The sequence below is a fragment of the Ursus americanus genome, chromosome 4 (assembly GCF_024610735.1).
Source record: "Ursus americanus isolate L20-20 chromosome 4, mUrsAme1.1.p, whole genome shotgun sequence".
NCBI lineage: Eukaryota > Metazoa > Chordata > Mammalia > Carnivora > Ursidae > Ursus > Ursus americanus.
In genome coordinates, this window is record NC_142130.1 from 91,882,138 (window position 1) to 91,894,560 (window position 12,423).

The 12,423-nt window shown below is 36.6% G+C and overlaps 1 protein-coding gene across 6 annotated transcripts in view; it reads left to right on the top strand.

The window, feature by feature from the left end:
* DYRK1A (dual specificity tyrosine phosphorylation regulated kinase 1A) overlaps positions 1-12,423 on the top strand; it is a 144,719-nt gene that overhangs the window by 43,433 nt on the left and 88,863 nt on the right. For 4 of the 6 annotated variants that reach the window (XM_045813504.2, XM_045813503.2, XM_087861799.1 and 1 more), the window contains one exon: positions 7,780-7,865. The exons of 1 other annotated variant lie outside the window; for it this stretch is intronic. In XM_045813504.2, coding sequence (XP_045669460.1) covers positions 7,856-7,865 — 10 coding nt within the window. In that variant the 5' untranslated portion in view covers positions 7,780-7,855. Of the gene's footprint in view, positions 1-7,779; positions 7,866-9,282; positions 9,376-12,423 lie in introns of those variants that run through there. One more of the 6 variants, XM_087861800.1, reaches the window with a different exon arrangement.

The window sequence follows — 12,423 nt, forward strand, 5'->3', positions numbered from 1 at the left end:
CTAAATAGAACAGTATTTTCCCTGTTGTTACTCACTTAACCGATGTGTTCATTGCACATCTACTCTGATGAAATAGAAATAGGAAGCTCACCAAGCAGGAGATTATGTCACTGGAGTAATAATATAACATAAATAATTAAAATAATAGTGGTGGATCACTGAATGCAAACTCAGAGGCTGGAGTGAGTGAAGCCGGATGAGGGGGAATTGTGGTGGTCTTGAAGGGTGGACAGGATTTACAAAAAGGGTTAGGTAAAAAAGTGGCAAACTTTGGGTAGGGAAAATCATTTGAGCATTGGTGCAGGAGGAGGTTAAATGGCATTTTATAGAATGCCATGCTAAAGTCTCTGTTCAGGGCCAGTAAGATTTGATAGAGTTTTCTTAAGTTACAGAGGGTAAGTTAAATCCAGGTTGAAAATCATGTGCTTCAGGAAGATACGTGTGGCAGCTGTATGCCAGATGAATTGAGACAAGGGATAAGCTGCCTTTAAGTTTGGTAGCTTCGACACTGGGCTGTGGTCTAAAATCACCTGGGGCGGGGCGGGGGATGTTGCAGAATTCTTGGGTTCTTCCGCATGCTTCCTGAATCAGTATCTTTGGGTTTGGAGTCTGCAGTGTGGTTTTGAGAACCTCCCATAGTGTTTCTGACATACCACCCGGCCCAGGAGATGCTTATTTCTAGGGGGATCTGTAATACCAAGTATGAAATAAGGACCTAGACCAAGGTGATTGCAGTGGGCATGGAGAGTAATTAAGGCAGGAGGTATTTTGAAAATTGACGGGATTTAGTGAGACTATTTCAAGTAAAGAAAGAAGCCAGCAGTTTCTAGTGAAGTTGGTGGAAGAACGGTGGCACTGGGGATAAAGATGGGAAGGTGAGTTCTGTGAGGAAGGAGGTGAGGATGTGTCTCAGGCATGGGGAATTGTAGTAATGGCGCTGTAGGCCACATGTAGCACCAGTTGGACTAGATACTGAGTTAGAGGTTAGCGTAGAGAAAAGAGTAGTTCAGCATGATTCGTGTAGAGTAAAACTTTGGAATATTTCTTTTGGAGGGAAAGATGGATAGAGAAATGAGTGGAGGGGCCAGGGAATGGAACTGGAGGTAACACCTGAGGTTGGGGCTACAAATGAGAGACATGGAATATTTGGAGGATAACTGATGCTCTGAGATACAAGGCCACACACATTTTAAGAATTTTTGAGTTTTTCAAAAGTGTAGTTGGGAAAAATAAGGAAAACTAAACTCATTTACTACTCTTAGTAATAGGCTTGTTAGAGGAAGATGTAAGCTGCTAATAGCAGCATGTGTTTTTGATTATTTCTGGGCCTGGTTATTTTTCTGTATTTTTGAAATGCAAGGATAATTAAAAGCAGTGGTTTCTAAAATTATATATAATTATATATGTATAAAAGTACATACAATCGACTAAGTATATGTGTGCATGCACTTATGTAAATTAATTATACATAATGTATATTTTATAAGTAAAATTATATGTGTGTGTGCATATAAAAATATATGACCACTCTAGAAAAGTTAGTGCTATCAGAAAGGACAGAGCAGAGTGGTTTTCCAATGCATTTCTTTCCTTTTTTTTTTTTTTTTTAATTTTATTTATTTGAGATAGAATGAGAGTGTGTGAGCGAGTGAGAGAGAGTGAGAGGGAGAGCACAGGGGGTGGGCAGAGGGACAGGGAGAAGCAGGCTCTCCACTGAGGGGTGACCCTGGCATGTGGCTCAATCCCAGGACCCTGGGATCATGACCTGAGATGAAGGCAGGTGTTTCACTGACTGAGCCACCCAGGCGCCCCTCCAGTGCATTCCTTAACTAGTTATGAGAAGGGCTTGCAGGCTCCTGATTGAACATATTCTTCCTAAGTGTCCTCTGTGTGATAGGAATATATAAATGAATGAGATCAACCCAGATGTTGAGGTTGGGTAGGAAAATGTAGCCAGGGATATCACCACACATTAGATCTTGCTCTAGTGTGACTCTCAGAGTACCTAGAAGTCATTTAATTCCTTTTTAATTCCTTTTATAAGTTAGGATCTATTGAATAATAGGAAGTTTGAGTACATTATATGTAGGTGATGTAAAATGTATCATAAGCAAGCACATCAGCAGAGATTCAAAAAGTCTTGGTGTTCATATTACTTTGCTTTTAATTCCTGTTAGCAAATGGATAAAAACTTGGCTCCAAGGGTCAAAATTTATGGTAGTGAAAAATTGGAAACAACTCAAATATCCCCTAATAGGTATTTGTTTCAAGTAAACTTAGGTCTGTGTAGTGGGATACTACTATACAACCATGAAAGATGCTGCGAATCTAAAGTGTGATGTAAAGATGTGAAATAAACAACAATAGGAGCAGAGATGCCTTAGGGTATTGGAGTTTTGTGTGACTTTTGGCTCTTTAATCCTCCTGTTTAGTTTCTTCTTCTTCCCTTTTTTTTTTTTTTTTTAAGATTTTATTTATTTATTTATTTGACAGAGATAGAGACAGCCAGCAAGAGAGGGAACACAGCAGGGGGAGTGGGAGAGGAAGAAGCAGGCTCACAGCGGAGGAGCCTGATGTGGGGCTCGATCCCATAATGCCGGGATCACGCCCTGAGCTGAAGGCAGACGCTTAGCCGCTGTGCCACCCAGGCGCCCCATTCTTCTTCCCTTTTTTAAAAATGAGGAGCGTGTAATGTGTTATAATCAGAATGCAGTCTATTTCAGATAAATGATGGGTGAAGAACTTGAGTTTTTTACTTTTAAATGGAGAGAAGACTGTTGTTGAGTTCCAGCTTCAGAACAGCCTAATGGCGCATGATTGAGCTGAAATGGTGACAGCATGTGTTTTGAGGCCTACAGTTCGGGGGTGAGTGGCTTGTATGTAGATTTGAGCAGGGTGTGCTGATGGGACAGGGAGAGCGTTGGTTGAGGCAGGCACACTAGAGATGGAGCAACAAGGCCAGTTGCGAAGACCTTTCTAAGGTGAATCCAACACAAGAATTTGCCGGATGGATGTGGTGTAATCACTGGGAAAGAGGTCCTGGGTGATGGTGACACCTGTCACCCAAGAGTAGGAATACAGGAAGGAGAAACGGATTTTTTTTCCTGTCCTGCCTCGTCTTTCCTCCCTCTTTTGGGGGGCACGGGAGAAGGGCGAGGAGATAGTAAATAAAGGCATTAGTTATGGAGTTATTTTGGTTGTATTTGAATTTTTTTCTCTTCACCATTAGTCATTTGCGACTTCGGGCAACTTCTTCTCTGGGCTTTAGTTTCCTCACCTGTAAAATGGGGATAATAGTACTAATTACCTTATATAATTATTTCTGGGAATTAAGCGAACAAAAGGAAAATATGTATCCGTTAAAGATAAGCCATCACTTCAGTAATAACTATTATATTCTGTGATCCAGTTTTCTCTGCTGGACTAACTGGAGGAGAGTTTCTTTACCATTATCCTAAACTGAAATGCTTTTTACAAATTAATTTACTACTTATGAACTTTACTTCTTGTTTGGGATGGTTGAGGTGGAAGATTGAGTATGGGGTCTTAAAATCAGACCTAGACACACCTAGATTCTTGAGTCTTTGAAATTTTCCCATGACCGTTTCAGTGCTTATTCATGAACGTTGGTGTGATGGAAAATATGAACTTTGGTGTGGGACCAGAGTTCACAAGCTGTGACCTTAGGCCAGGCCGGTTCATCTCTCTGAATTTGCTCTCCTCATTGATGAAATGGAAATCACACTGCCTACTTTTAGGGTCGTTATGAGATTAAATGTGTCAACTTCTACAAAGTGTCTCAGTAGAGTAGTTGCTGCATAGTAAGTGTTTGGCAAATGCTCTTTTCCCTGCAGTTTTACTCAGAATTTTCTTGGATATCCCATTCTGAAGTCTTGTGCTTTTTAAATTTTTTTTCCTTTTTAATTTTTTTATGACTAGGACTATTTCTAGGGGTTTTGGAGGGAGTCATAAATCATCTTGGTTTTAAGAATTTCACTTGAAATCCATGGTCAGTGAAAATGCATTTTCTCTGTATGCCACTTGATCATCTTATTGGAATTAGAGTTAATAGATTTTTTTTTTTTCTTGTGTTAGGTGTAAGACTGTGATTTTTTTCTATTTTCTTTTTGCTTTGACTTCTTTGGCTATTGTGATTCTAGAAAACCTGTTTCTAAAATTGTTACATGGAAAAAGAAGACACTTCCGTTGCTTCCTTAATGTTAGTGTAAATGAGTAGAAGTTTATAAGGAAAGCCTGTCACAGTGTAATTTTTAGGTAATCATGCAGTTTTAATGCATGGAATCAAATTGTAGGTCTATCAGCTTAGTTTTCCCAGATTTCATTTTTGTAGCTTATTCTTTTTTGGGAGTGGGTAGCTTATTCTTAAATTGGCATCTTCTAAACTATCTGAATTGTCCTTTTAAATACTATTGTGCATTATATTTTGTTTTTTTTCCATGTGGATTAAATTTTTTAATCTTGAAATGTATATACAAGACTATACAAACCTGTAAAATTAAAAGATAATTAAAAAACAGCTGTGTGCTTTCACCCAACTTAAGAAAACAGTCCCTATCAGTACTTCTGAAGCCTGTGTCATACTGATTATTTTCACCTGCTGCTTGTTATACTTAACCTATTAATTTAGTTATTTTGAAACTACATATAATTTTTAGTTTATGTCATTATAAAACATTGTGACGTGAGAGAGAAAACGTCATAGTGACCATTTAGTTAATCTGGATTTGCCATATCATGCTAATGCATTCATTTCAGTCACAGTTTCGCCAATCTTGATCTTTGAGGATTAGCATTAATTTTATAAATCTCAGTTAGTCACTGCTCTAAATTAGGTGTCTCAGTGTTCTCCCTCTCTCTCCTTCGCCTTCCACCTCCCTCTGTCAAGAGAGATAGGTGCAAGGAGACTCGGTCTGATACCTACCTGGGCATTCCACGTGATTAAACTCAGCCTGTTGAAATCCTCTCCCTGCTGATGTGCTGCAGATTACTACTATTATGCAGTGATTTTCAGACAACTAAAAAATGGTTTGTAGGTTTAGCTTCAAAAACCAGTTAAGCTCAGTTTCTACATTGTTCGTAGACTGTTATATTGCCTTTAGCAAAATGTGAACTAAAGCATACTGTGAAAGATTTTGAGGGTTATAGGAGGTTCCTGTGGTGACGATAGTCGACGCTTTTCATTAGCATCTAATTTAGCTCCATAATTTGTGAATGACTCCACTTGTGGGGGGAAAGGTGAAAAAGTCACTGTAGGTTTTTCTCAGAAAAATTTAAAATATGGCTGGATTTTTAGGCTTCTTTAGAAAGAAAATTGTATTTATAGTTTACAAAGTATATTGGTGTTCGCTGGTACCTACTTACTGTCATAAAACGCTGACCTGATATAAACAGATTTTCTTTTTCTTTTTCTTTTTTTTTTTTTTTTTTTTGAAAAGTGAGCAGCCGAAAGGGTATATGGAATTATCCCTGGATTTGAATTTAAAGCAGTCCAAGGTCAAGACTTAAGGAGTTTTAGCATTGCTCGGTAGATGATGGTTTAGTTGCTGCCTGTGTCAGCAGCAAGTTTTGTAACTTGTATAGATGCTTTACCCTTTGCTAAAGGCCACTTTTCATATGAGTAGTGATTAATGGTTGACCTTCTAAAAGATGTCCATTTTAGGTTCAGTCTTGATGCATGCTTCTTCTGGTCCTCACATGTGCTTGCTCTCCTTTGTGCCACTGGCCCGCCTGTATTCTTACCTTTAGATATTTTGTAAAGTAATGGGATAATCTGCTAATTTGTAACTGCTTTTAATGGAATGAAAAATGCTAATGGTTTATCTGATTCTGCTCTTTTCTTATGAAGTCCTTTGGTATCAACAGTATCTATCCTTTTGAAACCATCGAAGTTGGCAAAGTGTAGATAGCATTGTAAGTAACATTTTATAGGTGAAGAATGGGATGTTGAGAACCTAAAAGATTAGCTAATACATAATTCAGAGCTAGAGATTTAGTTCACATTTCCTGTCCCCATGGTCCATGCTAGAATGGTAAAGACCATTTATAAGAGAAAAATGGTTAGAAAACTATGTCTTTGAAGAAAAAATCCTTGCTCTTGAGGATTCAAATACTATTATTTTTTGGAGTAAAACTGTTTTGATGTAGTAATTTAATGTGCATCCATCCATCTATCCATATACCCCCCAAAATGGGTACCAGTTGGTCCCATGTCTAAGGTTTTACCACAGCATCTCAACTGGAAACGTGGTTCTTTAGGAATGGAATCTGGAATATAGGTAATGATTTTAGACTTAGGCAGTTCCTAAGTTACAGATAATTCATACATTTATAGCCCTGTCCCTGAGCTGCTCTTCCAGTTACTGCTATTTGGAGTACAAACGTCCAGCTTTTGAAGAACCTGGGAGTTCAAAAACAGAAGGAGAAATGAATGAAGAGCAGAAATGTTTGAGGGCAATAAATATACATTCGAATTATGACCGTTTGCCTAAAAATGTTTTTGTTCAAGCTACCTCGGTCATTTTAAACTTTATTTTGTAATGTGAGTAGAATTCTACCAATTAGGGTTTCATTTGGACTAACTAGGAGCATCCTCGTGGAAGATTGCAAATATGAATAAATTATTTCAGTCCAGTTGATTTCTTTCTATCACATACCTGAAACGAACCACACTGAGGTAATAGGAGTTTTAGATGGTAATTTAGGAACACAGGACTATTTAGGAGAAAGGATTAGGAGGCAGGATGATGGGGATCCCTACAGTGAAATTTAGGGAATTAGAGACATCAGGAGTTGAGAGAGTTCTAACAAAGGAAAACAACCTGTTTTAGACTTTGTTCAGATAGAGAGGATCTAGAATTGGTTACCTTTCTGTGTTCTCAGTGGTCCCCAGTGCCCACGATCAATAATATTTTTTGGTATCAGTAAGTTTCTTTTGGCTGGCTTGGGAACTTGGCCAACATAAGCAACATTGTTTCATTAGTAATATTTATGGAATTCCACAGTATCAATTTAAAAAGTAAATTTTTAAACTGAACTTACAAATAAGTTAGGTTGTAGCCTGTGCTTGTCCTCCTCTCTTCTATTATCATCCACTTTCAGTTGATAACAACAGTGAGATTGCTTTTGCTTTCCCGTCAGTCATATAAATTTTGCTGGTCATTTGTAAAATACCAATGGAAGCAGCAAGTAGGAAGTACAGTGAAAAACTTACAGTAAAGTAAGAGAAACCACTTGGAGAGCAAAAGAGGGCTTGTGGGCTTAGGGGAGCAGTTGTGAACAGTGTCTCAGAACTCAGTTTACAGATAACATTGGTAGATTGACATGTTACCTTCCCTGTAAGGCAACTTGCATTACCTCTGCTGACCTCTGATAGTAAGCCACGATGAAAAGTGAATTCCTATTGATACTGATTTGTGAATTGATGGGTATTACAAAATGTAATTTTTTTCCCAGATAAATTGTATAGAGTAGTGGAATATTAACTGTTTATTTCATACCTAGAAATGCCTGAAGTTTCATTAGTAGTAGGCAGATTGTGAAACTTTTTCTCCCTGACAGTTGAGTACTTTGCATTTTATATATATAATTGATTTTCATTAATGAAAATTATTTTCAAGTAAGTGTAAATAAATTTTAGTAAACGAAATTTGCAGTAATTTTATCTCTGTTTTGGGGATTGTAGTTACGTTAGATGTTCCTCAATAGGGGTAATTGTCTTGCATCCTTATCTCTTATCATAATCTGTTTTTCTTCACACAGTGTTATAGTTTTGCTGCTGGACTCTTCCCTCCCTCCCCCCACCCCATCAGGATGATATGAGACTTGAAAGAAGACGATGCATACAGGTGACTCAAGTTTTGAAATACAGTAAAGCTGTGGCTGTCTGAGCGAATGCGGGAACTGGTGCTGTATTTTGAATGGGGGAGCTTTCTGATAAACAGCATTAGTGGGGGGAATGATATTTAGATCAATAAATACAAAGTTAGTTGGGATTGGGATATTTAATAAATGACTTTGGGAATCCGTTTGATAATTACTGACTTACAGTGTGGTATTAATACACGTACAGCATAGTGATTGCTAGTCTTGACCTTTTTGAAAGTGGTTGGTTGGCTAATACTTTGGTGAGAATTGAAGCGTTTCTGTTAAAAATAAATAAAAATATTCACTAATATTCACCTTTATGGTTGAATGCATATGTCCTTCGGATCCCCATTAAAATAGAGCAAATGTTCTAAGGCATATGGAGTAGGTGTTAGTAGTATATCTAAAATAAGACTCTGACAATTCAGTAAAGGATATTACACCCGTATGTATGATTCCTTGGAAAAATACGGTCTGGGATTTTGTTTGTTCTTCCCTGGTTCCCTCCTTCATCCTTTCCTCCATCCTTCTCTCTTTTTCTCTTCTATCTTCCCTTCCTCCCTTCCTTTCATCCTTCTGTTATTTGTATTTGTGCAGGAAAAACACTATAAAGGCATTTTTGAAAGAATTTTTTGGATTGCTTTATTATTAATTAAGGTGATCTTATTGATGGAAAATGGGAAATTGGAGGCCAGCACATCTATGGCTCTGTTCAGACTCTTGAAAATACAGTGTAGCTAATGGATAAAGTGTTAACTTAAACTTGCATGTTCTTTAAATCAGGCTGATGGTGAGGTGTTTTGTTGAACCAAGGGGCTTGTACCTACAGACTTTGTCAGGATAGTCTACATTTATAAACTTTGAAAATATGGTCTTTAACTGGAAAAGAAGTAACTACATAAACCTCACATAGATATTTAATTACATTATTGGTGTAGCTCTTAAAGTTTTTGTGACTAGTTTTTGTTTTTGGTGATCTTTGTTTTCTAAAGGAAAAAATTACCTTTTTGACTTTAGAGTGGGGTTTAAAAAAATGTTTGTCCTATTTTGAATGAAGAAATATGTTCAAATATATTTTTACAATAAATTAGAGGTCAAGTAATACTTCACATTCACGAGGGATTCAAAGAATCTGATGGTAATTCTTTTTTAAGTAAAAGGTGATTGAGTAATCCTCTCTGTGATCCGTCTCTCAGACGGGCACGTGTATGTGTCTGCCTGTACAAATTAGAGGTGCGCCATGTACGCATTCTGGCTCAGTGGCTGAGAAGGTCAACGTGATGCTGAGGCTGAATATCACCATCTTAGAGAAGTAAATAGGAATATTTACAGAGAAGTATTTGAGAATTTTATGAAAATTTTGTTGTCAGATTTTATAAGTTTGACCTTTTGGTGCAGGAACAGTTTCTCAGCACTGTCAGCTCCCGGATTGCTCGTTGGGCACTATACTGCACATTGGCTATACCAAGTAGATGCTCACTGTCAACTGAGGTCAGTAGAGGAACAAAGTATTTTTGGGGTATCTAGATTTATCCGTGAATGTTAATGATTTTGGAGATTTTCCCTAATGAAAGTTTGAGGTGGCAAAGTTGCTATTTTATTTCTACTTTAATCTTTACACGATATGAGGTGTTCCCAAATAGCTCCTTTTCTTGAAAGGCTTATGGATAAAATGCAATATCTGAAGAGTGAATACCATTTATAAAAGTTACCTAGTTAGTTTTATGAATGCTAGAAGACAAAAAAAAAAATCCTACAAAGATTAGATTTGTGATACAATCCAGTCTCTCTCATTTGGCCTTGTATTCATTAAAAACTGTCAACATTTATTGGCTTATAAAAGAAAGAAACTCAAGAAGGAAGATCTAGCTTGCTCTAATATATGTATTAGCTCTTGGTATTTCCCTTTTAACAATTTGCGAGTTAATAATTGTTTTTGAACATAAAATTAGCAGCTGTCCTAATCATCATTAATTAATGCAGCAGTTTGCTCTTGTATTACTGTGCACACATTTATTATACTTCATCTGATAGAACTTAAACACATAAAAGCTCATAAGGAGTTTTTCAGTGACAGTTATTTCTAGAATGCTTATGCATACTTGAAAGTGAATATTCTGTTTTCCCAAGGCTTTCATGGTACTGTATGTTGGTTAGATGTGATGATACCCTCCTCTCTCATAGTATTTCATTGATTAAGCATGGGTACAGGGATGCCAGAAAGGATGTTGATGTAGGTGTTGACTGATGATTGGTCTTTCAAAAGCAAAAGCTTTAGTAATAGATTTTTACTGAACACCAAGCCAAAGTCCAACTTTGATGCATCTCTAATACTTCTGTATATAGGCATTCTTGTACTTGTTTAATTTGAGGGTCTTTTTGCATATTTAAAAATAAGAATATAAATAAGGTAAAATTGGATTATTTTTAAATTTTTGGATGAAAAGTTATTTGTGACCAAACATTTATTTGGTTAACATTTGCTTTGTACCAGGTACTGTAATAGTCTGTAAAAGGTGCTCTGCTCACAGTGATCCCTGTGCTTAGGAATCCAGGAGCACAGTTCAATTGGAGGACGGGGCAGATATGTAAGAAATGATGCAGTGGATATTTATGATAAGTTTTTAAGACTTACGTTTTGAATTTAAGGCTTCTAGAGTAAAAACAGAAAATACTCTTTGGTAAATAGCATTCACAGTACTGGCCTCACCTGACATCCACATGCCGATGTTATCAGAATCTACATTTGTGTCCCCACTCCTTTCTCCTGAGGTCCAGACTCATGCGGTTACCTCCTAGATGTCTCTTCTGCACACACCCCTTCACTCCTGTTCATTCCCCTTAGAGATGAGTGACATTCTACCTAAGCCTACCGTTATCCTGGGAACCTAGGAGCATTCTTTACCCTTTTGAATTAAGAGGTAACCAGATTTCATTTATTTAAAGGAGGTAGAATCATTTACTTCTGAGATTGCATTTGCAAGATGCAGTGCCTCAGAGATTACTGTGTACATTAACATAAAAGCTCTTGCATTTTTTTCAATTTATTTGATAAAAGGAACTCCCCACCCTCTTATTGGTTATTTATGCTCATTAGCATCCAATGGAACATAATTTCTGAAAAGCTGTTGGATATAGCAGTTGATGCCACTCTTCATTTTGATGACATGGGCTGCTTTAACAATTAAAATGGTCTTTGAACTACAGTGATAGGCTAGTCACTTTAAAACTTGAAATAGCTCTAGAACATACAGAACTACAACTCTTTTAGGAGGAATGCCTTGGAAATTTATCTTAAATTGTGCCAGTTTGTTCATGGGGTCGTTGTCATATTTGTTTAAACGTATGAATTTAAGTGCTTAAAACTAATATGGTGGAATTTTAATTTTTTGATTCTCTATTTTAAAAATGTGAGTTTTGTAGGGCAAGGTTTGCATACTTCAGCTATCATAGGAGTATGGCATATTATAACAGAACAATTAGAAGCCAGATCTGTAAATTTAAAAAAAGAGCTTTTAAATCTCACTTAGATGCAGGGTGCGTTGGGTTTATACATTTAAATATTTGGCACGTATTACCAGTTGCCTCCTTTTGGAATTGTTCTTCACACAGTCCTGTGCATCTAGTCTTTATGTGTTTTCCCTTCTGTAGCTCCTACTCATTTTTTAACCCTGGGCTATCAGATTCCATTCCTAATAATTCAATAGATTTATTGTTTTTGGTGAATGATAAACCGAGTGGATTTATTTTTGCTCTCAGGTTTTTACTTTTTCTCCCTGTTTATTAAGTAATACACAATCACTGAAAAAAATTTGGAAATTTATAAGACTTATCTAACTTATAGATATATACCCCAAATTCTATGTACTTCACTTTGGCACATTCCCTTTCAGTTTTTGGTTTTCTGTGCCATTTTTGACATTCAGGATGGTATGCTTGGGTTAGAATGTATTTTATATTATTTATATCTTCCCTTTTTTGGCTTAGCATTGTATCATAAGTATTTTCCTATGTCATCAAAAACTTGACTAACTGTAGTGATGTGCTGTCATTTTAAACTTGAACCAGTCTAGAGCATTCAGAACTATAACTGTCTTTTGAGGGTGTTTTAGAAATTCATTTTAAAGTGTGCTGATTTGAGACCGTGTCGTTATATGATCATTTCCTAGTTAAGTTTGATATCTCTTATTAGACATTGTTATTTTTTAAATTTTTCCTTTCCATTTCTTAAAAGCACTAACATCTGTACCTTAATGTTTGGTTGTATGTTAAATTACTTTCTTATAATTGATTCCTAGGAGTGTAAGTATTGGGTTACAGAGTTTGGAAGATTTTAAGGCCCTTGGTACAACTTTTCAGAAAGCTTTTTGTTAATATGTACCAGTTTACACTTACTAGCATTACATGAATGTGTGTCTTTTAATATATCTTTGTGAGCATTGAGTATTATAGTTAAAAATAACTTTCTAATTCAGCTGGCAAAAAGAAGAATCTCCTATTTTAGGAAGTACAAAAGTAATAGTGTATACTCAGTGGAGG